The 27,280-nt window shown below is 49.0% G+C and overlaps 3 protein-coding genes across 3 annotated transcripts in view; 1 reads left to right on the forward strand and 2 right to left on the reverse strand.

Moving 5' to 3' along the window:
• GNA11 (G protein subunit alpha 11) overlaps positions 1-14,557 on the forward strand; it is a 14,885-nt gene extending 328 nt beyond the window's left edge. The window contains exons 2-7 of the mRNA XM_041415131.1: positions 4,051-4,235; positions 5,273-5,427; positions 6,318-6,446; positions 7,654-7,783; positions 8,529-8,682; positions 10,227-14,557. Of these exons, the coding sequence (XP_041271065.1) occupies positions 4,051-4,235; positions 5,273-5,427; positions 6,318-6,446; positions 7,654-7,783; positions 8,529-8,682; positions 10,227-10,417 (944 nt within the window). The 3' untranslated portion in view covers positions 10,418-14,557. The remainder of the gene's footprint in view (positions 1-4,050; positions 4,236-5,272; positions 5,428-6,317; positions 6,447-7,653; positions 7,784-8,528; positions 8,683-10,226) is intronic.
• Positions 14,558-19,073: 4,516 nt separating this feature from the next.
• Positions 19,074-21,659, reverse strand: LOC121342738 (granzyme B-like). Its single transcript, XM_041417362.1, is given in 6 exon segments — positions 19,074-19,211; positions 19,590-19,802; positions 19,889-20,030; positions 21,229-21,403; positions 21,481-21,557; positions 21,559-21,659. Coding segments are annotated over 6 exon segments (846 nt in total).
• Positions 21,660-24,844: 3,185 nt separating this feature from the next.
• Positions 24,845-26,751, reverse strand: LOC121341993 (mast cell protease 1A-like). The gene is made up of 5 exons (XM_041416045.1): positions 26,646-26,751; positions 26,412-26,559; positions 26,089-26,224; positions 25,559-25,810; positions 24,845-25,298 (listed from the first exon to the last, which is right to left on the reverse strand). Exons 1-5 carry the CDS (start codon positions 26,707-26,709, stop codon positions 25,164-25,166), a joined length of 735 nt encoding a protein of 244 aa, XP_041271979.1. The 5' UTR covers positions 26,710-26,751; the 3' UTR covers positions 24,845-25,163.
• Between the last annotated feature and the right edge of the window lie 529 nt (positions 26,752-27,280).

Below are 27,280 nucleotides of genomic sequence, written 5' to 3' on the forward strand. Positions count from 1 at the left end.
CGGGGAAGCGGCGGGAGCCATCCCCGCCTCAGCCCGGCGCTCGGGGCCGCTCCCGAGCCGTGCGGGGCGGCCGCCTCATTGGCTGCCCTTTGTTTGATTTTGTGATGCGTTCGCTGTCAAAATGGGTTTTGACACGAGCAGGAACTAAGCGGCTGGAATTCCTGGTTGTGAAGGCGGGCACGCACAGGGGCGCGTGAAATTTGTCTCGAGGGGACGATTCTCAGCGGTGCGCTGGCCTCGGCTGGCGTGTGGGAATCCGCTGGTGGAGTTGGTGCTTTTCAGGATTGTCGGTGAAGAGCTGTGGAAAAACGGGCCCGCAGCTCCTGAGGCACAGAGTTTCCCCTGGGGCAGGGCTGGGAGCGGTGTGGTGGCTCTGCAGGGGACGGGGGCAGGAGGAACCCACTGGATTGTGTGTTGTGTGCTGGGTGAGGAGGTGCCTGTGGTGTTCGGAGGTGGAGATCACCTGTGCAGCCGTGAGAATCTAGGTCTTGGGGTGGAAGCAGGAGTGTTGCCGTGCTGATGGGGAACTGTGCCGTGTTCAGATGAGTTTACAGGGATGGGGAGTCAGCTGCAAACTGAGACTTGCAGGCGTGTGCCTCCTCCTTCAGCAGTGAGTTTGATGTTCGTGCCTAGGTAGCCCCCAAATTTAAACTGCAGTTTCGGTTTTCATGCATGCTGTGATTTAGCGTTGCTTGTGTGTCAGATATGTCCTGCTTTGTGTCATGAATACTGTATTGTCTTGAGATGAAATCGAGCTGATCTGATGGATCTGTTGACAAGGCATTAAGGTCCAGATGAAGAAGGAGGCTGACCCTTGTGAAAAAAAAAAAAAAAAAAAAAAAACCCCAACAAAAAACCCACTTTGCAGAAGTGGGGAGGCTGTGTGTGCCCAGCCCCTCGGAGGGCTCCAGTACCCACACTGTGCCTGGTGGTAGCTGTCAAGTAAACCCCAGGGCTTTCCTTCTCACCCTTCACCCTTCACAATTAATGTATTGCTGTTCTTTGTGTGAAAGGTAAAATCGAGGGCTTCACATTTCTGTTCTTTGGAGATGCTGTGGCAGTTTCTGTAAGGCTTCTTGGAGGTGTCCCTCACTCTCATGCTTCCCTAGAAGCAGTCCCACAGAAGCAGCTGTGTCAAAATAGGTTGTCGCTATAGGATAGATCTGGGTTAAGAAGATCCCACTGGATCTAAATATTTCACTTTAGAAAGAATTCAAATTGCTCAAGAATCCTTTCTGCTTTTCTAAAATATACAGATTCTGCATCAAATTAAAAAAACCACAACATATAGAAGGTGGTTATTAATGGATAAGCAACACTTCTGGGTGTAGACAATTTTTGCAGGATGCTTTTCACTGGGCACAGCACGTTGCCCACCTTCAGCTGGCACAGGTAACCTGTGTTCTCTCTCCCTGCTTGCAGGGATTTCTTCTGTGTTGCTCCTGTTCTATGCAGTTCTTATATTCACAAGTATTAATGACTGGCTTGGTGAGAGGGCTTTCCCAAAATCTCCAAAATTTTGAGTGGGCAGAGGGAGTTTCCACCTTGTAGAAACTGTTACATTTTTCTTGTCACTACATCTGGTGACAGTTACTTTGTTGAAGCCTAAAACAGAAAATTGAGGTGAAGGATAACAGTGCTAATCAATGATGAACCTGTTAATAAGAAATTCAAGGTGTTGGACGTTGCCATCTGGTACAAGGTAGTAATTTGTCTTTTTACTGGGTGGGGAGGATATTTTGTACAAAAATTACTTGTGATTAAGCATGGGGTACTGTTGACTGAGCAATATATTTATTGGGGGATCATTAGGAAGTTACTGTAAACTCTGCTGCTTTCACATGTTGGCAGAAGAAGTGGTGAATTCAGATTATCCCCTGTCATATTATGTATATAAAAAAGGATTTTGTGCCCTGAGAGTTGTAGATCTTGCCCACCAGAGCTTTGTAACCTCCTGGTGTAGTGCTGTGCCTCAGGGAAAGCAAAAGGCAACTTTAAAAAAACCCAAAACCAAACCAAAAACCCACCACCAATAAGCAAAACCAACCCCCAAACCAAAAAAGGGCAGTGATGGAGTGACAGGAAGAATCTGTGTTTGAACTCTTAAGTCCTGAAGCAAGCAAAGTTCTGGTGTTGAGGGTTTTTTTTATATTTTCATTGTTGAAATGCTTTGAAGCAGCACCTTTTTTTTTTTTTCCTCTCCGTTTTGGTCACTGTGGTAAAAGACAAGGAAGTATTTCTCACCACACTGACAGAAACCACAAAAGATCTCAGTTTCCAGTTTTTGCCCCACTTAGGGTGCACCTTTGTATTCAAGATGGAGATAGTTTGCTGCATATTGATAATGTCTACAGTGTTAATTTCTGGCTCTGCTGACGTGATTTCTGTCAGTTCTTGCTGTTCATTTCAAGCATTTTGCTTCTGGTTAGGTGCTTGTTGCTTTTTATCTGAGCATTTTTATTTGTTTGCCTTTTAGCCTACCAAGATAAAATGAGTAACTGGGTATCTACATAGGAGTATTAATTGTGTATTGGCATGAATGAGATCCTGTCTGAATCCATCTCTCCCCTGGTGTGAGGAGGATCTGGTGGTGCCTGTGGGGAGAGCCAGGGCTCTGCCAGCATTTTAACTCCAGGTCAAAAGGATTTCTATCACTGACATGATAATATTTTGAGTTTTTGGTCTCGGTATTCAGGTGAGCTGGGCCACTGTGTTAGAGAGGTGTGGGTTTTTTATCAATGTCCTGCATAATGGTAGCAAATTTTAGCAGATGGAACAAAAGCACTCCACAGCAACGTAGTGGTGTCCATTTAGGCTGCTGAAATGCGGAGGTGAGCCCATCCCAAGTGGGACCTGGCCCGGGTGTCCCCTCCACAAAGGGCTCTGCGCCCGGGGCGATGTCACCGGGACGTCCCACTTGGATTGTGAATTTAGCAGTTCTCTGTCACTGCTTGGACGCCGTCTGACGGCGTTTCTCTCTCCTGCTCACCCTGTTAGAAAGTTCCCACTGTCCTTTGGTATCATTCACAAGCCGAGTGACACTGGTGTCCCACTTGAATTGTGAATTTAGCAGTTCTCTGTCGCTGCTTGGACGCCGTCTTGACGGCGTTTCTCTCTCCTGCTCACCCTGTTAGAAAGTTCCCACTGTCCTTTGGTATCATTCACATGCCGAGTGACACTCCTGTGGGGCCATAAATGTAGGAGTGGAAGGACCTGCCCGGGTGACGGTGCAGGAAGCGCTGCCCTGTGCCGTGTCCTGCCCTCCCATCTGCTCCCAGCCCGGCAGTAAAACCTGAAAAAGAAGGAAGAGAAGGAAGCAGTGGCCTTGCTGAGCAGGCTGCAGCCCGTGGGGACCCAGGCACGGCACCGACAGCTGGAGCAGTGGCCTACTCTGCTCTCCCTGCCAGACGCCATTTTTAACTCCCTCGCATCCAGAGCAGGATCGCAGCAATCCTGCCACAGGCAGGGTGTGGGCTCAGCCCCGAGGAGCAAACCTTTTGTGCTGCCTGGTTTGTTCATGGCAGATAGAGTTTCTTGAGCTCAGTTCTCCTCTAGAGTTGATTTATTTTTTTCCTGTTGCGTTTGGTTCTTCCCTACGAAAAGACGCGGCGCGTGTAAGGCAAAGAACGTTTTGTGCCAAATTAGAGCAAAACAAAATTTGCTGTTTGCTGGGCTTCTCCTGGCCATTCACTGCTGAATCTGTGAGAGTGTGTCCAGGCCCTTCCTGGCTGGTTGTAGCATCTTGCAGGAGTATCTGGGAATAGGTCAGGTGTGACGGGCAAGGGCCTCTTGACGCAGGACGTGTGGGAGTGGCTGTAACGTGAGATTTGGAATAAGTACCAGAGCTACTTTTGAAGGCTGCTGTAAAGGACAAGGTGTCTTCCTTTCATGCTGCTGGGTCCCTAACCATCCAGGCTGCCTTTTTACCAGTCTGGGAAGTGACAGAAAGAGGGTTGGGAGTGATGTGTGCTTGGGTGTAGCGATAGGAGCTTTCATCTCTCGTGGATTTTGCTGCTGGTGGCTCCTAACTCACTCTCTTGCATCCTGCAGGCACTGGGGAGAGTGGGAAAAGCACGTTCATTAAGCAAATGCGTATAATTCATGGCTCAGGCTACTCTGAAGAGGACAAAAAAGGCTTCACCAAGCTGGTGTACCAAAACATCTTCACTGCCATGCAGTCTATGATAAGAGCCATGGAAACCCTGAAGATTCTGTACAAATATGAACAGAACAAGGTAAGTTTGTCAGTTTTTGCACGTGTCTTTAGTCAGTGAGGATTTTGAGTTCTAGTTTCTTTGTGTCTTTCTGCACTGCAACCTCAACCTCCCTGAACTCTTTTCTATAAACTCTTTATGACATTTTCTTGATACCCAACTCCTTTTACTTTGTTGTGTTGGGGGATTGAACAGCTTTGCATGGTCGGTGCACTGGTGTGCCTAGTGAGTGGTGGGAGCAAGGGATTGGGATATGAAGGGATAGGAGGGGTATGATTTTTACTCATGTCAGGGATTCAGGGTTGTTAAATGTGTTGGCATTTTCTTTGCATTTGTTGCTGTTCTTATTGGAACTTGAAGCTGGCAAAATATATGCTGGACCCAAAAGACACAGACCTGTGCTGGTAGTTACCCCTGGTTCTGTTTTTCTGATAGCTACTGAACAAGGGTACAAACATTTCTTGGAGAATTTCAGTCTCAACCACAGAAACATACTGATTTTGGGACCAGGAATTAATTTTAGACAGATCTGATCTAAATTATTTTATCTTTTTGAGGGGGAGGACAGTGAGAGTGAGGGCATGCCAGGAAAAGAGATTTTTTTTTTTAGCATATTTTGCTTTTTTTAATCCTTAGCATCCTTAATATTTTGAAGTTGTGTTTTATCTGACCTGTCACATGGTGTCTTGGAGCTGATTTTGAATAATTGTTTGTAGGGATTAGATGGTGCCTCTTTCCTGTCTGTGGTGGGAATAGGCAGAGTGTGAGAAAGCTTTGCCTGTATTTTATGTGAGGCATGGTGGAGGGGTTCTGATAAATAAAATCTGCCAACTTTTGCTTGCTATAACTTGTGCAGAACTTCCCTTTGGTTTTTATTTATTGGGGTGATTGGCAAAAGCCCCTGGGTGTGGATAATCACCTCACAGACACCACAGGCTGTGCTAGTTACTGTAGTCCTTCCTTTGCTTAGCCATTATAGGGTGGGTGTTTTTATGCCCCCCAGTTTTGGGGTTTTGTTTTTACTTTTTCTCTCTTTTCTTCTTCTTTTCAATCTCCAGGCCAATGCAGTGCTGATCCGAGAAGTGGATGTAGAAAAGGTCATGACATTTGAGCAGCCATATGTAAGTGCAATTAAAACATTGTGGAATGACCCTGGAATACAAGAGTGTTATGACAGGAGAAGAGAATATCAACTTTCTGACTCAGCTAAGTAGTAAGTATACAATCACTGGCATGCTTGTGGTGGGAGTGATGCTCTAACAAATTATACCCGTCCACATTTTATTTATTGAAGTCCAGAGTTTGTTTCCTTACCATTTGCTGCTTTTCCTGAGAGCCTGAGGTGTTCTGGTGGGTGTAAAGGTGTTCATGTATCTCCTTCAGGATGTACCTGAGGCCAGAATCTCCACATTATTCCATCAGTATTGATCCTGGCTCTTGGGCAGCAGGAGTGCTGCTCCTTCTCATCAAGTTTGCCATGTGTAACTCAGATTTTATTAATTACAAATCCATTAAGTTTGGCAATGTACAGAGGATGTTTCTACATTTATAAGCAGAAAACCTCAGATGAGACTTGATCCTGAAACATAAAGCATCTGCTGTGGTTAAACTTCCTCTGCAGTAAAGATTGTCTTCCCCACTCCTATACAGAGTGGATAAAGTTGTTTTTAGTGTATCTGTTTATCCTCCAACGGGCTGGCTGGTGAATTACTGTTCCCCAAAAATATTCTCTGTTACTTTTCCACACCATATTTAAAATCACTCAGACAACTTCTGCCTTTCTCATTAGGCTACAGAAAGACTTCACGTAGCAATTTGTACATCTGTGTCTTTATGTGCTGCAAGCTAGAGAGTGGATAAAGTTGTTTTTAGTGTGTCTGTTTGTCCTCCAAGGGGGCTGGCTGGTGAATTACTGTTCCCCAAAAATATTCTCTGTTACTTTTCCACACCATATTTAAAATCACTCAGACAACTTCTGCCTTTCTCATTAGGCTACAGAAAGACTTCACGTAGCAATTTGTACATCTGTGTCTTTATGTGCTGCAAGCTAAGGTAGTTTTTTCTTTTCCCTTTGTTATTTGTTTTCCACTGTCCTGCTTGCAGCTATCTCAGCGATGTGGATCGTATTGCTACCCCAGGATATCTACCAACTCAGCAAGATGTGCTACGGGTTAGAGTCCCTACAACCGGGATCATAGAGTACCCCTTTGACCTAGAGAATATTATCTTCAGGTACTGGAGGTGTCTTCATGTTACAGCTGAGCTGGGGCAGCAGGGAGATGGTTTCAGCAAGGATAAGTTGTGGCTTGCTTCAATGTGTCCACATGGTTTGAGTGGATGTGGGATGGATGTTCTAATTGGGGTGGTCTCATGTTTTGGCTGTCAGAAAACTCAAAATTCAGAACTCAACCTGCTTTTGAATCAGTGACACTTCACACCCAGAGAACCATCTTGGTGTCCTTCCTGGGAAGGATTGCACTCCTGAAATTGTGGTTTGTGAGGCAGCTGAGGGATGTGTTGAGAGCTGAAGCCACCAAGGACTGACAGTTTTTGTGCACAAATGCTTCCCTGTAACCAGCACCTGCTTGAGAGCTGGTTTTCTGTGCCTCCCTTGTGCTCTCAGGGTGGCACCAAAACCTGCTGCCTGTGCTGCTGCAGCAAGAGAGGGTCTTTGCAGGCTGAAGCCAGCAACTGAGCCTGGCATGACCTCAGCACTAGGCTGAGCTCAGCAATATTCCTGTGTTTCTCTCTGGTGCTTGGCTGCTCTCTGCCCTCCCCCACCACAGTGTGGCATTTCCAGAGAGGAAAAAAGGAACCTGCATCCCCTCTCTTAAACCATTTGGTTACAGAAATGCAGAATTCTCCTCTCCCTGTTCTGGTTTGCTGACCTAGGGAGGAGGTGTAGGATTTTATCAAAGGTGAACCACGTGTGGCACTTCAGGTGAGTGCCAGAATAACTTTAGTGTACTGTACAGGTGGGACTTGAAACTGAGAGGCTGAAGTGCTTGACTGTTAAACAGCACATTCCAGCAAAAGTGTAACAACTAAAGAAAGATTTGGGTGGGGGAGAAGCTGGAGAAGCTTTGAGGCAAGCAGGTGCTTTAATTAAAAATAAAAATAGTTTGCTCATGTGACAGAGCACAGTTTTGAAGGACTTGTCTTTTCAGACTCAGGGCTGCTGCTGAGCAAACCAGAGCAGAATGCAACAAAAATGGTCAAGGGTGAACTTGGCATCGCTCACCTGTGGCCATTCTTTCAGTTTGCTGTATTTCTGGACCATATTTTGTAAACCTGGTGGTTTTGTTAACAGGCAGAGCTGTCACATCCCTGTGCCAGGGTAACAGGAATGGTAAAGAGCCAAATTAATTCTCCTTGTTTGCTGGTCCTTTGCATTCAGAGAACTGCATTCTGTGATACTCTATGTACTTCTCTTCCTTAGAATGGTGGATGTTGGAGGTCAGAGATCAGAACGAAGGAAGTGGATCCATTGCTTTGAAAATGTGACTTCCATCATGTTTTTAGTAGCACTTAGTGAATATGACCAAGTTCTGGTGGAATCTGATAATGAGGTGAGCCAAAGAATGGGAACTCTGCAGGAGGGAGGAAGGAGAGGAGAAAGAAAGGGAAAGAGGGAGGAATGTCTTTGTAGTTCCTTGAAGGCTGGTACCCAGGTGCTCGGTGCCAAGTTGGATTAGCTGCTGTTATTGGTTTTGGCCTTCAGTTCTTGTTGCAAAGGGAACACGAGCCTCCACGGGTCATGATGTCCCTGAGGATGGAAAAGGCAGAGGGCATTCAAATCATCTGGACTTCTCAAGTGAAAAATGAAATTATCTGAGGAGTCCCTTTTGCCATGCACTGCTCCCAAATCACCCCTTCCCTTCCTGGGTTACTTCAGGCTTTGCTGTCTTGTGAGGTGGTGACTGCGCTCTTTGAAGGTGCAAATCTGAATTTTGGCACTTGCTAATAGATCAAAAACATGCTGTTAGATAACAATAGTTGCTCTTTTTCTAGTAGTCAAAATGTGCTCACAAAGTATCATTGGATGGTCCTCTCACATGACTGTTAAAGCATAAAATGACTTTTAAGTCTTTTGATGTGAAAGGTTTGGCAAATAAATGAAGCTTGAGTCCCTCAGATTTTGCATTTCCTTTCCATTTACTGATCCAGCTTGAACCAGAATCTACCTGGGGCCCAAGTATTTTGTGTATAATGTTTGAGATGCTGAATTACTACAGATCTGAGTGCATGTGCAGGCAGCAGAAAGGCATTTTAGTGCTCCTGTGTGAAAACAGGCCTTTCTTTTTCTGCTTTCAGAACCGGATGGAAGAGAGTAAAGCTCTCTTTCGAACCATTATAACTTATCCATGGTTCCAAAACTCTTCTGTTATCCTCTTTCTCAACAAGAAAGATTTGTTGGAAGACAAGATCCTGTATTCCCACCTTGTTGACTATTTCCCAGAGTTTGATGGTGAGTGGATTTTAAGAGGGAACACTTGGTGGGGTGGGGGTGATTGGGTTAAAACTTATTTGTTTTTTAAAGAACACTCAGATCTAGAAGTGGAGACATTAATTGGAAAAAGAATGCCTACAGCAATAAGAAAACATCACAAAAATACCTTTATCATGCATAGACAAGTGGAATCTGATGGGATGATCAAATAATGAGCCTCTCCTAGATGACGAATTACCCCCTCCAATATGCACAATTAACTTGTACCTATAACCAGTTTCATACTGGTTTTCTGGACCTTTTAACCCTCTAGTCAAGAGGTGACTTTGAGTCTTTGTTTTGAGAAACCAACTGGTCAAATACCCAAGTTGTTTAAATGATGGTGCTAAAATAATCTTCCTGCAGCTTGAAATTCTTATTAGCATGCCATCTGCTGTTGTGGGAAAATAATATCTATGTGAAACAGAGAATTTCCCTTCTGAAACAAAACTCCTTAGCCAGAATATTATTTCAGGCTCTTCAGTTGAGTGCAGTTAAAGCTGGCTGGTAACACACCTGTACAGGGCTGAAAATAAAATCAAAGTGGTGGAGGATAAATCAGGCAATACTCTTCTTGTCATGCTCTCATGTATTAATTCAGTAATTATTTGCTTAAAAATATGAGGTAAAGGAAGAATTACTGTCTTGCAAGCAGCTTTCATCTTTTAGAGGACCAGTGAATTTGCTCTTGGTGTGTCCTCCCACATCTGCAGTTCCTGCTTGGAGCTCTGGTGGGAACACCAAGTTTTTCCAGCAGGCTGGGAGTGGCTGAAGAACTCCTTCCCAAACGGGGAATGGAGTTTGTTGGGTTCCAAACTTCAAATGGAGCTTTAACAGCTGGAGACAGATCCCAGCTTCCAGGGGTGTCCTGTACTTCCATTTTTTCCTGCAAGCAGCTCCTTCAAGGATGCTGCATGTCCTGTAAGTGGGACGTTGCCCATCAGATTTCCTCTCAAGAGATGGTATTTGCCATGCAACAACAGCAGTCCTGTGAAAGAAATTGCAGTAGGTGACTATTTTCTGGGGACCAGCAATGTGAATTAAAAACTGGCCCAAATTCCCACTTTTAGCTCCTGTGAGGTGACCAGCTGCATCAGAGTGACTGTACTTTTGACTGACAATAACCCTTGTTTCCAGAATTCACACTTGTGTCTTTCATGCTGTGAGATCCACCTGTATATTAGGAAGAAATGTACACCCCATTTCCATGGGAGAGCATTTAGTGGTGTCTGTGCAGCATCTGCCACTGTTTCCCAGTGGATGCTCCCACCCTGGCTTGTTCCAAGGTCTGAATTCCAAAGCAGGGTCTGAAGTGACCCATCAAAACTGCAAAGTGCCCAGTGCCCTTGTGGGATTTGGTTAGACAGCTGAAAAGCATAAGACACTTCATCTCTTGGAGCTTTGATCCCATAAATGATCTTAATTTCTTCTTTAAAGCTCTGTAACCCATAGGAACAAAGTACTGCTGGGTCTGGGGGATGCATGGGAGTGAATCCATTCACTGGTGTCTCTGTTTGCTGCAGGCCCACAGAGGGATGCACAGGCAGCCCGTGAGTTCATCCTCAAGATGTTTGTGGATTTAAATCCCGACAGTGATAAAATCATCTATTCCCATTTCACATGTGCCACAGACACAGAAAACATCCGTTTCGTCTTTGCAGCTGTCAAGGACACCATCCTACAGCTCAACCTGAAGGAGTACAACCTGGTTTGACCTGCTCTGCTCTTGCCCCTTGAGAGGCTTCTTTGTGAAGAAAAGACAAAAAAATGAAATTTTAAATATGACAGGAAAAAAAAAAAAAGTTTTAATTTTTGATGATGTAATGATTGCAAATTGTCTGATCTGTGGAGTGGCAAGTGCTCGGTGTTACCCTGGAGTCTCATGTCTCTGTCCACAGAGTAGTTGATTTCATATTTTTAACAAATTGCTTTTATGTCACAGTTAACGGGGATATGCCTCATTTCTTCAGCACCTTGCTTACTTCTTAATTTTTGCCAAGCAGCTAAGGCAGCCTCATCTTGATCTTTCCTTTGTTGCTAAGCCACTTTTTTTTTTTTTTCCCCCCTTTCATCCCCATGGTATATGTAGAGAAAAACAAAAATCCCCAACACTTTCCAGCTGAGATTGTGAATTCACTGGACTGTGGGAGTGCAGAATGCTACTGGTCCCTTTGCCTTGTGCTATAGGGTGCCTCTGGTGTAATTTGCTAATCCTGCTTCCTTGCCCTCCTTCTTTCCCTTCCCCAGGACACGCTCCATGGTTCACTGTGATGAAATGTTGGGGAGGAGCGATTGCTCTCCAACTATTGTGCAAAAAAAAAAAGAAAAAGGCAAAACAAACAAAAAAAAGCCATCACTTTTCCATTCTTTATATGTTCTGAGTAATTTTTTGTTATCAATTATAAAAGGTATGGAGACTGTGATTTTTTTTTAAATTATTGATGTTCTATACATAGTTTGCTATGTGTTGCTGTATTTTGTTCATGGACTACAAATGATGGAAGCTCTTGGAGCAATAGCTGCTGAGCCTGGGGAAGTGCCTGACTGTAATTGTTCTTTTTTTTAATTTCATTTTTATTTCTTTTTTTATTTCTTTTTTTATTTTCTTTCCCCACGCACACAAACACATCCCACCCACACCACAAGCACGTGGCCATGTGTGCACAAGGCTCAGTCTGCAGAGAGGAACTGTTTTGTTGGGTAGAGTTTTTGACATCAATGAGCAACTTCTCTATGCAGCAGTTACCAAAAGCACACTGAGTGGTTGTGGCATTCCAACATCAGACTTTGCCTGGATTGAAAACCTTAGTCTCGTGCCATCCTCTAGGTCTTTTCTTGCTGCCTAATAGCAATCAAGCCTTGTTTTATTGCATTTCGTGCCAGTGTGTGAATGACTTTGTAAGAATTCCTCAGCCTTGTCCAGCTTGCAGAGTTTCAGAGAGGACCAGAGCTGGAGGGTGGCAGGCTCTGCTGGGATTCTTACTTGGGGGGACTGAGGATAGCTCTTGGAGGGAGCAGCAGTTCTGTCCCTCCTGCTGATGCATTCCCCTCTGTGTCCCTCTTTGGAGGAGTATGGGATCCTCTTTGGAAGACTTGCACACATCCTTGCTGCAGGGTGCCTGTGATCATGGTGTTAGCAGTGGTTAATTGGTAGCAGTGGTTAATTGTTAGTGGCTGCTGCAGAATCCAGAGAGCCCTGCCCTGGCTGCACCTGGTGCAGCAGGAGAGGAGCAGACAGGCAGCAGCACTAGCTGGAAGGCAGAGTGGATGTAGTTGTGGATTCTGAATGCCACCTGAACCTCCACTGAGCAGGAGGAGATGAAGCCTTTGCACATTGAGAGCTTTATTTTGCAGGAGCTGAGGCAAGTCAAGGTGCTGAAGGGCTCCTGCCAGCCTGGGAGAAAGAAGTGCATTGGCAAGGCAGGGAGAGAGAGAGTGGGAAGCAGGAGGTGAGACCCACGTCGGGACGTGTGTCAGTCAGCCATCACTGATGCTTCTGTTTCAATTCCAACAAGTAGCATTGGGTCCAAATTCTCTGGATCAACCAGATTGCCCCCTTGAAGGCTGCCAGTAGAAAAAAGACTAAACGAGCTGTACTGTTGGAGGGGGCTGTTGATATTTTGTCTCTTTTGTAGACAGAGCACTACATCAGTGTTTTGCACAACGTTGTAAGAGTAAATCTAACTGTCTGAGATGCTTAAGATGCTTTGATCTAGAACACTAAACTGTGGAGGGACATAATTTTGAATAATTCTGTTGCTAGGTCCCTCATTTTCCAGATTAGCCGAGCGAAGCCTCTGTGTGCTCAGAGCAAGCTCTGCTCCAGGTGATTACAGAGCTCCAGGTGGAACAGTAGCCATGGGACCAACAGTTGAAGAGCCAGTCTGAGTGGTGATGCTGAGGGAAACATAGCATCTCTTTAGACTAGCCATGCTCTGGACTGCATTTAACCCTTGGGAGGAATGAGGAGGGATTCCCATGTGTCAGACAGCTTTGCATCAATTTTACTGCTTTTTTTTTTTTTTCATCTTTATGCCAAAATGATCCAGTTTGTAGAAATTGTCTTATAAAGAGGAATTTATAATCATCTTCATGTATTCTAAGTGCTGTTCCTCTGAAGCAGACAGCAGCACCAACCTCTTCTGCTTCTGTGATCCTTTTGTAAATGGTTCACACTACAGCTGTTGCCAGCAATGAGCCTGGCACTGAGATACACAGGTTCTTGGAAAATAACTTCCCAGAAGTTTCTCTTTTCCAAGGTGAATGATGGTGGTACTTCCACTTGAATCAGAAACTTTTTTTGTCTTGTTTTGTACCTTCCCCTTTCTTTAAGAGCTGCTGCCCTGGCACAGGAGGAGGGATCTTGGCATCTGTCTCTTGCAGAGTGACTCTGCATCGTGGCAGGCAACTGTGGGAGGCTGTGGGCACAAGGATTTAGGGAATGTGCTGTACCTTGTGGGGCACCTGCTTGGGGTGGCTGTTGGCTGAGAAGTGGCTCGGGGCAGGGAGGGGAGGGAAGGGCTGGGCGTTGCTCAGTGGCTCTTGTTGAGTCCTGAAACCTCCTCCTGGACTGGGGTAGGAACGGGTCAGACCTGTACACGTCACCTGGAGTTGTCTGTGACTGTATCATGTGTGAGAAGATAGCAGTGTTAGCACGTGCTTTCCTTAGTAAGCAGCTGCTTGTGTGCCTCCAGCTTGGCCAGTGAAGTGTTCCTGCAGAACTGGCTCCTGTCTCTGTTGGCTGGCAAATGCCTGCCCTAGCAAAAGTGCCAAACCTTAAAACCAAATTTGCCTGTATCAACCTTTCTGAAAGTGAGGCCTGTCAGAATTGTCTGCAGGTTGAGAGTGACTTTCAGAAGAACGGTAAAATTGGGTTGTTGGAAGGAATCCAGAGTCTGAGGAGTTGGGTCTCCTTGCTAACCTCTGCTCCTTGTGCACTTTTAATCATTGTTCTGTTGAAAAAAACCAACATACTTGGAACTAGTTTGAAACTTGAAGTCAGTGAGCAGAGGACCATCCCTTTTCCTTGCACCATTCCATGTGGATTGGCTACCTGGTGAGCAAAAGCCCCTTCCAGCTGCAGCGTGTCAGCTCCTGCCCTTCCTGCCTCCCCTTCTCCTCGAGTTGGATTCTTTGGTCTCTTGTTGTTGCTTCCTAGCAATGTTGGCCTTGCGTTCAACTATGGTTTTTCTTCATGTGTTTTATTGGTTAAAAAAAAAAAAAAAAAAAAAAAAAAAAAAAAAAAAGACAAAAAATAATTTAAAAAAACAACAACAACAAAAAAAAAAAAGACAAAAAAAACCAAACCTTCCGGAGTGTGCTGACCATTGTATTGTCCTGTACAGAGCCCAGGTCGTTAGAGTCCAGCAGAGATAAAGTGTGTTATGCAGCACCCAGTTTTTTAAGAGTATGGTTTGTGCCAATGCCCCTTCTTTAGTAGTGCCAGAGACTCTTTACAAGTGCCAATGTGGTGGAAATTATTTGGTTATACTTGTATATTATAGGATCCTGATTTAAGACAATTTAAACATTATCCTATTTAAAAAGAATACTATATAAAATGCTGTTTTTAAACCTTGTCATTTGCAATGCATGTATTGTTGTGCGTGTTGGGGGGCGGGGAGGGAAGAGGGTGGGGTAAAGGAGTTTCTGAATAAGATGCCCAGTGTCAGGATCTATTCAGACTCCAAACTGTCTCATTCCAGTCCAGGAGTGTGATTGTTTCTTGGAATGATCCCACTCTGACTGCTGGGCAACACGCTTATTACAGAAATATCTGATGGAAATTGATTTTCATATCTTTCTCCTGAAATAAACTCTCTGTTTGAAATTGGAATAAATTTTGTTCCTAAAAGCCGTGGTGGTTGTGTGTGTGTTTCTTCTCTCCTCCTCCCTGGTACCCTGTGGGAGCTGCAGCCCTGCCTCCTCTCAGAAAATCAGGATTCTCAGGCATAGAAACAAAGCATGTTTTGGTAAATAAAAGGCATAATAGGCCATAATTATATATAATGCACTGTGCCATTAACTCTGAAATGTGAGCAGTGTCTGGCTGGGGGTTTAAGGTGCAGGGATGCAGTGGTGGCATCTTGATTTGAAGTTTTCCAGGATTTTGGAGCAGGATTGCTGAGGGAAGTTGTTGGTGTCTGCTGCTGCCTCTTGCTGTGGTGTCAGCCCGTTGCAGGCACAATTCCAAGCAGGATATCTGTTGCCAATAGCAGGAATGTTGGTGGGACCAGAACTGTTTCCAGTCTTGTCTGTTAGAAACAGAAATATGAAACATGGCTTAAAATCACCCCTGAAGGAGTCCAGGGCTGCATGACTGTGAAAACTTCCACAAAGAGATTTCCTGAGATGGAGTTTATAGAGCTTAATTCCTTTTCTCTGGGCTCATTCTCCAGGAATGTTGCATTAAATCAGCTGGGAGTGGGTAGAGATGGCCAATTTCCTCTATGTAAAGGTTTCCTGTGTTTTCAGGAAGCTGCAGCTGAGGATGTTCTGCTCCCTTCAAGGTCACTTAGCACAGGTGAAGCTGCAGCTCCTGGGCAGCCTGAGACATTTTGTTGGCTCCCACCAGGAAGGGAGCAGTGGTGTGGTGGCCAGAGCACTGGCAAGGACTTGAACTGTCACTTTTCTAGCTTTGGGTGAGTTTTTGTTGCTTTTCTCAGAGGCTCTGTCCCCTCACCAGCTGGGGAGCAGTCAGTGTTCGTGTCCTCGGTCACATGTTGTGCTGCTCTCTGCAAAGAGCCAAATAAGCTCTGTTTAAACAAAGCAAAGCAACAAGCTGAGGCTCTTCAAGGAAAAAAAAAATGAAGCTTTTAACACCCAGTATTTCCAGCTGGGTGAAAATACTGGGTGTTAAAGGCCTTTTGCAGCCTGCAGGAGTGCCAGGGGCTGTCCCTGGAGCAGCCCAGGGAAGGAGGCAGCTGGAGGGAGCAGCCCATCAACAGCAGGCTCACACTTGCTGCTTTCCCAAGGAGCACTCCAGCCCTGGTGCCTTGGGAAGGCTGAGCTAGAACAGAGACCAGACAGAGCTAAAGAATAAAGTAGGGATTTATCAAGAGGCCTCAATGGATCCACCTTGGGCAGCATGGCACAAAACGGACACAAAATGGACAACAGATCACGGGGTCTCTCACTTTTAGAAGTTCTGCTCCATTTGCACATGGGAGTTCATTGTCCAATTCCAGCCCCAGCCCATGCAGTCCCATCCTGCTTGTTTTTCTCTCTTCATTCCACGCTGTTTGTGCTCTTGGGCCTGAGATATGGATCCTCTGTCCTTGGTCCCCAGCTAGAGCAGGAATTGTTTTGTCTCCCTGCTCTGTGCACAGAGCTCACCATGCCCTGATATGAACCCAGACCCACACACTAAAGCAGCACAGAATCTGAAAAATAGAAAAGCTAAACCTGAGGCATCAGCCCGGGCTGGAAAAAGCTTTCCCAGCAGCACAGAGAGCTCCTGCTCACCTCCAGCTCTGCAGCTGAGGCCAGAAGCTCTCAGCTCCTCCTGTGCCCATCCTGCCAGGAGAGGTCCTGGGAACATGGGAGGCTGTGTCATGAGGTACCTCCACTGCCTGGATAATTCCTTTGGCCTCCAGCCTGCTCCAGAGGGAGGGACTCAGCAAAAAGGGCTGCCAGGGCTGGGCTGTGGGCCAGGGGAGTGTCCTGATAAGGTGAGCTGGCCCAGGGCTGCTGCAAATCACTTTAAACCTGGCCACTGGATGTCCCTGCCCTACCAAAGCAGGTCCTTGGCGTTGTGCTCATGGGTAAAGCAGGCATGAAGGAAATAAATTTTCATATTTTTCATATTAAAAACAATCCCATGTGAAAGGAAAGGGCAAAGAGGAGAGAGTTTGGGATTTGCTTGGTCCTTGGACAACCATCATCCTCCCAGCAGGAGGAAACTCTTTCCTTCGAGCATTCCCTTTGCCCTCTGGGGAAGAGAGGGAAATACCTGTCCACCACAAAAGTAAAATGCCATGTGGAATTTATAAAGCAGGAAAATAATCCCTCCCTCCTCTATCCCAGGTTTCTTTGTGTGTTATCCTGACCCCACACAGGCTCTGAAGCTGATGTGCAGCTCAGGAGCAGCTTGGCCTGTGGAATGGCAGCTGCTGTTGGAACAACATTTCTGTCAGGAGCTTCTTGAGCGCTGGGCTCATCCAGGGCTTGTCCTACCCCAGGCTGTTTCCTGTGTGCTCTCCAGTGATACCAGTTCGGTATAATTGTCCTCCTGCTGCTTTATCTCCTGCCATGCAGCCTGACCAGGAAGTTAAGCCTCCACAAGCAATTTTTGTAGCATCTCCACCACTGTGGGTGGAGAACTCATGGCTTTTGAAGAGTTTTTGTGGCCAGATGTGACAGAGACTCCACACTTGGGCTGTGTGGAGCTTCTGGGTAACCCCAGCTGCTGAGTTGGGTGAGGATGTGGCTTGTGAGGGACCTCAGCTCTGCCCAGGGCTGTTCTTTGTCCTGTGCTCTGCTCCTGGAGCTGCTCCTCCCTTCATCTCAGGCGAGGATCTGTAGCTGCTGGCCATGGAAATAAATGGTGTTTTGATGGAGCTCCCCAAAGACAGGTCTCTCCTGCTCTGCTGGTTCCCATCCTCCCTCCCAGTGACTCAGGCCTTTGGTCTCCAGCTCCCCAAGAGGTGACAGGATCTTTGCACAGGATGGGAAATTCTTCTGGGCAGGATTTGACAGAATCCTGAATAGAAAAGAAAAAATAAAAACTCTCTGCTCAATATCAGCTTTGCAACCCTTGCTTCAGAGCAGAATAAATGGTGTAAAGAAACCTGGGGGGAAGAGGTGCCTTTCCTCAGCTCAGCCATGAATTTACTTCCAAATTGGAGGAGGTGAGTTGTATTGGATCAGTTTGGAAGTTGTTTAGAGACAGAACCTTGAAGAACACACCCTGTTGCCAACCCAAAGAGGGCACTCTGGGCATGGAAAACTCAGCAGAAATGTGCTAGAGGTGCTTTCCTTGTGCAACATCACCCACAGCAAAAACCACTGATAACTCTGCTCAGCTGCAGCTTTTCTTAGTCAGGTGAGTGACCTGGGGACTTTTAGACATTTTGAATTATAAAGTTTGGAAAGTATTTGGAGTCTTCACATCTTTGTCCTCGTGTTTTGTATCCAGTGCTGCCACAGATGTTGGAATGGCCTCTGACAAGTCACCTTTGGGCAGAGGTGAGCATAAGGAAAGGCAAACACTCCCCAGAAATGTGTTTTTGTAGATGAAATCCCAAACATCTGACGGAAGCGTTTGAGCTCCTCTTTGCTGGGTCTCTTGCCAAATCTCCAGATTAATTTCCTCAGGTTGCAATATTTTTAAGCTCTATTGTAGAAAAGGCAGGGGTTTATATTTTTGTCTTAACCCACAACACGTAGAAATAAAATGTTTCCTGACTGTCAGGGCATGGTGGGACTTTGTGGTTCCTCTCTTTGCTGCCAGCTTCACCCAAAAGATGACTCAGAGTGCCTCAGTGAGTGACAGAGGTGCCCTGGGGGGAGGAAGATGCTGGTTTGGTGTGGAATGGCAGCCAGAGCTGGGATGGGGTAGAATTGAGAGGGACCCATGGGGGAGAGGGTGGGAGAGAGGAAATCCCCCCCAAGGACCAGCCTGGAGGTCCCTGGAGGGAGTGAGGAGAGCCCCTGCCCTGCAGTCCAGACTGCACATCTGCTCTGGAGGTTTAGAGGGCAGAAAAGGGAGGCCTTTGGTTGGGGTAGAAACCTCCAGCCAGGGATTCAGCTCTTGGAGCTGTGGCTTTTTCCTGAGCTGCTCAGCACTGCAGCCAGGGGCCCAGAGAAATCCAAACTGCACCAGGAAAAAAGGCTTTCAAATGCTGATGAGATTTATTGTTTTTATGTGTTCTTACAACACTGGAGCTACAGGAGAGGGGAGAGAGGAGGCAGCAGGTTTCAGAGGGAGGGACAGCAGCAGTGAAGCTCTGGAAGTGTCCTCCTTGGAGCCTGGGCACTCCTGTAGCCCAGGGCTTGGGCAGAGGACACCCAGACATGGCACAAATGACAGGCTGCTCTGTGCATCCCTCTGATCTCCTCGTGCATCCCCTGAGGGTTCCAGACACCCCTCAGCTGCTGGCACCTCTCTGGGCTGTCCTGCTGCCTCGTCTCCAGAGCTGGAGCCACCGAGGGCCGAGCCAGGGCAGCAGTGAAGGAGCCCAGCGTGCAGAGGGGACAAACCCAGCCTGGCACCCCCTCTGTGCCAGCCCAGCGCGGGCAGAGCTCAGCCTGGCCACGGAGAAGTCCTTGCCACATCCACGAGGAGCAGTGGCAGACGTTTCCAGGGAGAAAGGAAAGGAAAGCTGGTGAGGACAGGGCTCTGGAGGGCGAGCTCTGCAGGGGGAGCAGGGTCACGAGGACTTCATGACACTGTTGACCCAGGGGAGGAAAGGGGCAATGTGTGTGTAGAAGCCAGGCCAGTTGTTGTGCCTGTAGGAGAAGATGCCAAAGGCTTTGTTGTTGCAGACCAGAGGATCCCCAGCATCACCCTGTGGAAAGGAGGAGAGATCAGTGCTGGGTGGTGGGAGCTGCAGGGAGGGAGGGAGGCTGCAAACATCAGGGCAGGATTTCCCCAGCAGGAGCCTGGACTCAGTGCATGGAGATAACTCTGCCCGCACAAGGGGCTGGTGACAGCTTTGTTTGGGACCCAGCTGGGGCAACACTGAAACTTCATTTCTGCCCTTCAGCTGTCTCCAGATACAAAACACACTCAGACCAGCAGTGAGGCTCGGGGTGAGCCCCTCTGGCCAAGCCATTGCTGAGACTCCCAGACCCTGTGCCATGAGAAGACAAGGATCCTCTTCTCCTTGTGCTTTGTCCCTGGCTCAAACCTCGCCCTCCTCCTCCTCCTCCCTGAGCAGACTGACCTTTTCAGGTACCCTGGAGGATCTGCTGCGGCCACAGATCAGGTTGTCAGCCAGGCCTGGGTAGTGGCTGAGGCAGTCCCTCTGTCTGATGACGGTGACAGTGGCTGTCCTGTAGCCCCAGCCAGCCACGCTGCACTCAGTCCCCCCCCGAATTTTGGATTTCTCAAGGGAGATGGGCCTGACGTGGCCATTGCTGGTGGCATTGCCATTCAGCTGGGCAAGGGGACAGAAAACACAGAGGTGAGGCTTTGCCCTGGGACCCGCTGTCCCCTGCAGCTCAGCCCTGCACATGGGGTTACCTTCAGCAGCAGGATGTCGTTCCCCTCCCTGGGGCTTGTGAAGCCTGGGTGGCAGTGGTACTCCTTCACCTGGAAGGTTTGCCAGCTTTCCTCTCTCCTTTGCAGCGTGTGGGCTCCCAGGATGACAGTCAGAGGTTTGTGCCTGGTGACATCAAGCGCAGTGGTGTCACCAGCTTGTCCCTGTCTCACCTGGGGACATTGAGGTTCATCCCCCAGGGCATGGCCAGCAGAGTGCAGTTACACAATACAGTGTATATGGATATTCCCTATGCACAAAATCTATTATCCAGCACTTTTAAAGAAGAATGGTGGGAGCAAGGACCTCTGTCAGTGAATCTGCCCAGCCAAGAGGCAGAGCAAGCTCCCACCTGACAGACCAGAGCTCTGCAAGGGCTCCTTTTTCTCCTTTATCTCTCCTTTATCTCCTTTATCTCAGTGCCCTTTTTGGAAACTGGGCACACTTGATGCAATACTGCTGCTTGTTCTGGGCTCCACAGCCCCATGGAAGTCCAGGGGCTTCTAAACTGGTGTTCAGGAGTCTGGATAGTCAGGATATTTCAGGAGCCCTTTCAGGATATTTCTCTGTCCTCTACATCACCTGCAGAAAGCGCTGCCTCAGGAGGATTGGAAAGGACCTTGGGTGTGTGCAGGAGTCCCTCCCAGTCTCCCAGGTGAGGCTCAGGCCTCCAGGCTCCTCCCTTTTGCTGCCCAGGTGTGGCACTGGCCCTGAGCCTGGCGCTGGCACGGGGCAGGGCTGGCAGCCCTGAGCTGTGTGGGAGCCACTCCCAGAGTTGTGCACACCTGGAAAAGCCCTCCTGCCCATCCACACCCCAGCTGGAGGGGTGGAAAAGGGCTGGGCAAGCAGCTGGAGTATTCTTAGGAATATAGGAATATATTTCATAGGAAGTAATTGTGCCAACAAACAAGCTGGTGGCAGAAAGGAAAAAGCCTGACAGCAGGTCAGGGAAGGAGCCACCCTGACCTCCCATTGCTGACATCTGGGGAAAAAAATGAGTCAAAGAGGGGGAAAAAAATCAGGGTAAATCAGAGAGTGGGCTGGGGAGGGAGAAGGGGCTCAGGGCTGTCCCCAAGCCCTGCCCTGCCTGCCAGGGAAGAGCCAGCTGAGGCTGGGAAAAAAAATGAGTCAAAGAGGGGGAAAAAAATCAGGGTAAATCAGAGAGTGGGCTGGGGAGGGAGAAGGGGCTCAGGGCTGTCCCCAGGCCCTGCCCTGCCCTGTCCTGCCTGCCAGGGAAAGGGGAGCCCTCCATGGAGGAGGGGGTCCCCAGGCCCTGTGGGGCTGACACCTCTGTGCAGGTGCTGTGGGCACAGCAAGGACTTACCCGAGGCACTGGGCTGCTGTCACCACCCAGCCAGGAGCCAGCAGGAAGCCTCCACAGGAGTGGTTGTCCTTCCCCTGCAGAAAGGCCAGGTAGGGTGTGGGGTGTGTCCTGGAAGGTGCCTTGGCTTCTCCTCCTTTCTCCCTCCACTTCCAGGGATAATCTGCAATGGATGGGGCTGGGGATGAGGTTTTTGGAGGGCGCAGGCTGAGATTTATCCTTCCCCAAACCTCTCCTCCAGCCCACTCTACTTACTGCTGCTGACTGGGGGGCACATCACCAGCAGGAGGGGCAGCAGGAGGCTCTGCAGGTGCTCCATCACAGCCTTCTGTGGATCCCTTCGAGGTGGAGCAGCTGCTGGGGTCTCGCCCTGCTCCCAGCAAGGTTTTATAGCCTGACACCAGACTCCAGGAAACCACAGAAATCAGACTCATCTGAAGAATCTCTCCACAAGTTGCATGTCTCAGCAGTGTGAGAGGGGAATTCAGTCAGTCTTGGCTTTGGGCATCAACCCACCTCCATCACGGGTCTGATCTGAGGGATCTGACGTCCTTCTAAAGCCAAAGCCAATTGTAGAACTTTGTGTTTGTTCTGGAAGCTGTGGGCAATGCACCCACCCTCACCTCTCTGACTTCCAGTGAGCTCTTCCCTCGCAGCTTCTATTCTTGCAAACCCTCTTGATTTTTATCACAAACCCCACATGATTTCTTTCACCTGATGCATCAGTTCCATCAGTTCTAATGATGCCTTGTGAAGGCTGACCTAGAACAGAAGGTGGACAGAGTTAATTAATAAAGCAGGGATTTATTAAAAGGCCTCAATGGATCCACCTTGGGCAGCACAACAGCCCAGCCAGGGCTGCACCCGAGATGAACCAAAATGGTCCCAAAATGGACACCTGGTCATGGGTGTTTTTTATCAGTTCTGCTCCATGTGCAGATTGGAGTTCATTGTCCAATTCCATCTCCAGCCCATACAGTCCCACCCTGCTTGTTTTTCTCTCTTCAGCCCACATCATTTGTGCTCTTGGGCCTGAGATTTGGATCCTTTGTTCTTGGTCCCCAGCTGGAGCAGGAATTGTTTTGTCTCCCTGCTCTGTGCACAGAGCTCACCATCCCCTCATATTAGCCCAGACCCACACACTAAAGCAGCACAGAACCTGAAAAATAGAAAAGCTAAACCTGAGGCATCACTCAAGGCTGTGCAGTGGCAGGTGAGGACCCTCCTGCTCTCCCTCCGGAGCTGCACCCTGGGCTAATGGAGTAAAATCACCATGGATGTGTTTATAACATGGCACTGATGACACTGGGAAGAAATCCTTCCCTGGGAGGGTGGGCAGGGGCTGGGATGGAATTCCCAGAGCAGCTGTGGCTGCCCCTGGATCCCTGGAATGCCCAAGGCCAGGCTGGACAGGGCTTGGAGCAGCCTGGGACAGGGGAAGGTGTCCAGGGGTGGAATGAGATGATCCCTAAGGGCCCTTGCAGCCCAAACCATTCCGGGATTTCACAGCGACAGCAAACCTCGCACATCCACAGCTCACCTGTGACGAAATGGGGCTGAGGCTTCCTTGCTGCCCTCACTGCCAGTAAATCTGCCTTCCCCTGCCTCCTGTGCCAACTGGGCAAACCCCAATTTTAAGCTACAAGTTGCCACTCTCGTGCAAAGCCTGCAGCAGCTGGAGCTTCAAGGAAAACCCTGACGTGACAAAGATTCATAATGCACAGATAAGCAGCTCAGCCTGTTCACTTGCAGATTTCTGAGCCGATAGCAGCTGTGAGCAGAAGCCCAAACATGGACCCCTCTTCCAGGGCAGCCTGGGTGCTGGGGGCAGAGCTGACACATTTCCCTTCATCCCAGGCAAGAACCTGGAGGATTTGTCAGCAGAAATCCAGGCTGGGCTGTGGAAACCTCCTTCCTCTGGTGGGGTCACCAGGGGGAAAGGCCACGAGAGCAGGGCAGGCACGCTCCTTCCCCTGGACTGCAGACTGTTTTCGTATATTTAAAATTCCCCACTGGTTTTTCCCACCACAAACCCACTCACAAAGTCTCCTCCTGACATCACAGAACATCCTCAGCCCTGCCAGGGACTTGTGCACTCACTCATTCACCCAAGCTAATTGTTGGAACTCTAATTATGGAACAAATTTTTTTTAATTAAAAAAAAATTTTTAAGGTATGTAGGAATAATTGAATGAGTATTATTGTTATTAAGGTTAAGTTGTTGTTGTAAAGTTTGAATATTTTGATGGTAAAATTGATGAGATTGTTGTTTGTGGTTAGGAATTGTTAAGGTAATGTTGGTAATGAGAGTATTACCAACATTATAGCATTTTTTAGCTTTACCAGCACTTTTTAGCATTTTTTTGGATGAAAAATTTTGGAAGAGAAGTGTGATTGTGAATATGTATTATAAAATACTATTCAGTGTGTTGTTGAATTGTATTTTATAATATCTTATATTTTATATATTTATATTTATATTTATTTTGTATTTATATTTTTAATATTTAATATTTTATTTCTATGTTTTATAGTATTTTAGTAATATATTGAATAAAGGTTGGTGATGAATTTTAGATAAACCAACTTTATTTAATCTGTCCCCATCATCTCCCCCTGGGAACTCTTGGCTCTCTCTGTACTCAAGAGCTGCAAGGAAGGAGCTGAGGGCTCAGGGAGCAGCCACGGGAGGAAGCTCAGACTCCATTGCAGGAACTGTCTGAAAACAACCCTCGAGCAGCTTTGTGGGGACAGCTCGTCCTTGGGCATCACCCAGCTGAAGGGAGAGGTTGGGCTGCCCCAGAGCAGGCTCTGCTCTGGGGACAGGGATGTGCCAGCAGCCAGGACTGTCCCTGCCTGCTGCAGGGACCCAGCTGGGCTCTGCAGGGAGGAAAGGAGGAAGTGGCTTTGGGGTCAGGCACTTCTGTGAACCCAGGTCCTTCACCAGCCCTTCAGTTCAAGCCTTTTTGTGTTTCATCCCGCAGAAATGGGGATGGGCTGTGGCTGCAGAGCCTGGGAGCAGCGGGTGTGACAGCTGGGACTGGGCTGTGCCTCCTCTCTGGGATCCTAAACCCTGTCCTGGGGTCAGCAGGCACCTGCCTGCCCCCAGGGGCTCAGTGCACAGCGAGTCCAGCTCCCTGCAGCAGCGCAGCCTCCTGCAGCTCAGGAGAGCAGCCAGCTGTGCCAGCTGTGCAGGCTGCTCTGTGCCCCGGGCTGCAGCTCCTCGGAGCGAGCAGCTTCACTCTGCAGAGAGCAGCACCCTCCGAGCCCTGGGCGCTGCTGATGCCCACACCCCTGCTGCCCGTGCTCCCAGGAGGGTGGCACCACGCTGAAACAGGTGAAGGGAGTGTGTGCCCACCGTTCTTGCCGTTTCTACCTGGGCAGTTTCTCTCCTCGCAGCACGCTCACCATCCCTGCGACCCCAGGTCCCTGTGACCCCAGGAGGGGCAAGCCTAGCTCTTGTTTCTCATTCTGCCACCGACTGAGGATGCAGAGCTGTGATTGCTGCTGTCCCTGCAGCCTCTCAGGTACAGCAGCCAGAGCATCCCTCCTGTTAAATGTGATTGAACCATTTCTCTCTGTGGCAAGGCCACAAGAAACACGACACACGCTGGGAGGTGCAGCTTGGAGTTTACTTGAAGTGCAGCAAGGTGCAAGCAGGAACAGGGTTTTATCTCTGAAGGAAGTGGGGTTTCTTGTGGCACAGCCTCTTTTTGGGCCATTTGGGGCCATCTCTGCTTCTGCCAGGGGGGTTTAACACAGCCCTGAGACAGTAAGGGACAGGCAGCAGCCCCAGGACACAGTGAAGGGTGTGCACTGATCAAGCCACTTGGGTTCCCGAGGAGACAGGAGGGAGCTGAGCCTTCAGCAGGGGCAGGAAGGAAGCTCTTGCAGTGTCCAGGGCCACACCAGAGCTGGAGAAAGCGCTGCCACTGCCATCATTTCTTCATGACTTTTTTGATCCAGGGCAGGTAGTTGGAGATGCGGGTGTAGACCCCGGGTGGGGAGTTGTAGCCAAAGGAAACAATGCCTTGTGCCACTTTATTACACACCAGGGGCCCGCCAGAATCTCCCTGGGGAGAGATGAGATCGATTTTAGAGGTGATTTTCCTCTGGTGACAGATGTACCCCTGGTCCCTCCCTGCCCTGGGGCTCCGGTCCTGCCCCACATCCCACCCGGCTGGAGGGGCTGCCCTGGGTGTGAGCTGGGGTGAGCTGGGCAGGAGCTGTGGCTGGTGTCAGGACATCCAGAGAGCCAGAACTTTGATCAAATGCTTGTCACCTGCCCTGGGAGCTGCTCCTGCTCCCTGAGCAGCCCCTGTGCCTCCCGTACCTGGCTGGAATCCTTCAGCTGGTGGAAGCTGCCCGCACAGACCATGCCAGAATCCAGGTGTGGGTAGAAGAGGGTGCACTTCCTGCGGCTGTAGATGGACACTTTGGCCTCAAAGAGCTTGTTGGTGGCCCTGTCCTCGTCGATCAGCCCCCAGCCTGCAATCATGCACTTGGTGCCCGTGGGGAGGTCGCTGCCCGTCCTGGGCAGGGAGATGGGCTGGATGTACTCGTTGAGAGCGACCTTCGATGTCAGCTAGGGAAAAGCAGGGGGTTGAGAGAGTGTCCTGCCCTCCTGGGAGCAGGGCACTCACTTTGCAGAGACAGGGAGGGTTTAGCAGGCTCAGGGAGCTGCTGTGAGAGCCACATGAGGCTCCAACCCCTGCCCATGGCTCCTTCCCTGGTCCCTCCCTGCCCTGCCAGCCTCCAGCACCTTGGGCAGGAGCAGCTTTGGAGAAGGAGCTGACAGACAGGACGAGGCCTGCCCAGCCCCTGGTGGCCCCACAGCCCCTCTGTCCCCTCAGAACTCCTTGCCTGCAGCAGCATGATGTCGTTTTCCATCGTGCTGGGGTTGTACTCGGGGTGCTCGTGGTACTTGAGGACTCCCCGGACCTGCTGGGTTTTTTCTGGTTCGTGGATGTTGTGAGCCCCCAGGATGACTGTGATATTCCTGACCATGGCAGAAGGAGGGGGAAAGGGGAAATCGGGCTGGGTGTCACCCCCTCCCCACCTCATTTTGGCAGGCAGGTGGAGAGAGCTGCCCAGCACAGGAGGGACCTGCTCCAAAATTGCTCCAGGGAAGGAGCTCCCAGGCTAGGGGAGAAAGAAAGGGATGAAACCCCTGCATCAATACTCACCCCATGCAGTGTGCAGCTGACATCACCCAGTCAGGGGCCACCAGGAAGCCCCCGCAGCCCCCCAGCTCTGCTATCTTCAGGAACGCCATGTACGGGTGCGAGTGGGGCTGCGCCTCGTGGCCCCCCACAATCCCACCCCGCAGAGCACCTGCAAGACACCCCAGCACAGCATGAGCCAGGGGCTGCTGAGAGCCCCCAAGGAGCCAGCTCGCCCCCAGCAAAGCCCTGACTCACTGGCACTGGCCCAGGGGCAGCAGAGCAGGAGCAGCAGGGCTGGCACTGCCTGGGGCTGGCACATCTCTGCCACGCCTGGGTGCCCGCTCGGGTGCAAGTCCTGAGTTTCCCCGTGTGCCAGGAGTTGGTTTTATAGCTTGCAATGTGTGCCAAGCAGCCAGGAAACCACGTGCAAAGGGCTGATTGGGTTAATCAGGGCATCTCTGGCCTGGCCTGCTCGGTGCCCACGTGCCCCTGGCTGGCATTGATGGGTGATAGCCCAGGGTGGAAAGGACAGGGCAGGCAGAGCCCTGTCACAGTCACACCCCCCTGAGGCTGTGACAGCACAGTCACAGCCTCAGGGGGTGCTGGCAGCAAGAGAAAGGTGTTCTCTGGTGGTTTTGAGGTGCGATTTCATATTTCTCCCACACTTTCTGTTTAATGTTTTTGCCCTGAGGAAATGTAAGGTTCTAAAAAAAAAAGGCCACTTAAAAAAAAAATCAGAAAAACTTGGCCATTTAAAGTTCGTTACTGTGGTCTAGAGGAGACAATCCTGAAACTTGCTCTTTCATATTCTTGTTTTCCTTTGAGAGGTGCTCTGCAGAGCCTCTTTTCCTACAGAGATCCACCATCACCCCAGCCAATTTAAATGAAAG

The sequence above is a fragment of the Onychostruthus taczanowskii genome, unplaced genomic scaffold (assembly GCF_017590055.1).
Source record: "Onychostruthus taczanowskii isolate IOZ18803 unplaced genomic scaffold, ASM1759005v1 scaffold106, whole genome shotgun sequence".
NCBI classification, from domain to species: Eukaryota; Metazoa; Chordata; class Aves; order Passeriformes; family Passeridae; genus Onychostruthus; species Onychostruthus taczanowskii.

Excerpts from the sequence above, each read along its gene's own strand:
- LOC121341993 (XM_041416045.1), bottom strand. The coding sequence starts at position 26,709 with ATGTGCCAGCCCCAGGCAGTGCCAGCCCTGCTGCTCCTGCTCTGCTGC. Across the intron at positions 26,225-26,411 it reads TCAGCTGCACACTGCATGGG|GAATATCACAGTCATCCTGG; the intron begins GTGAGTATTGAT and ends TGCCATGGTCAG. Across the intron at positions 25,299-25,558 it reads AGCTGAAGGATTCCAGCCAG|GGAGATTCTGGCGGGCCCCT; the intron begins GTACGGGAGGCA and ends ATCTCTCCCCAG.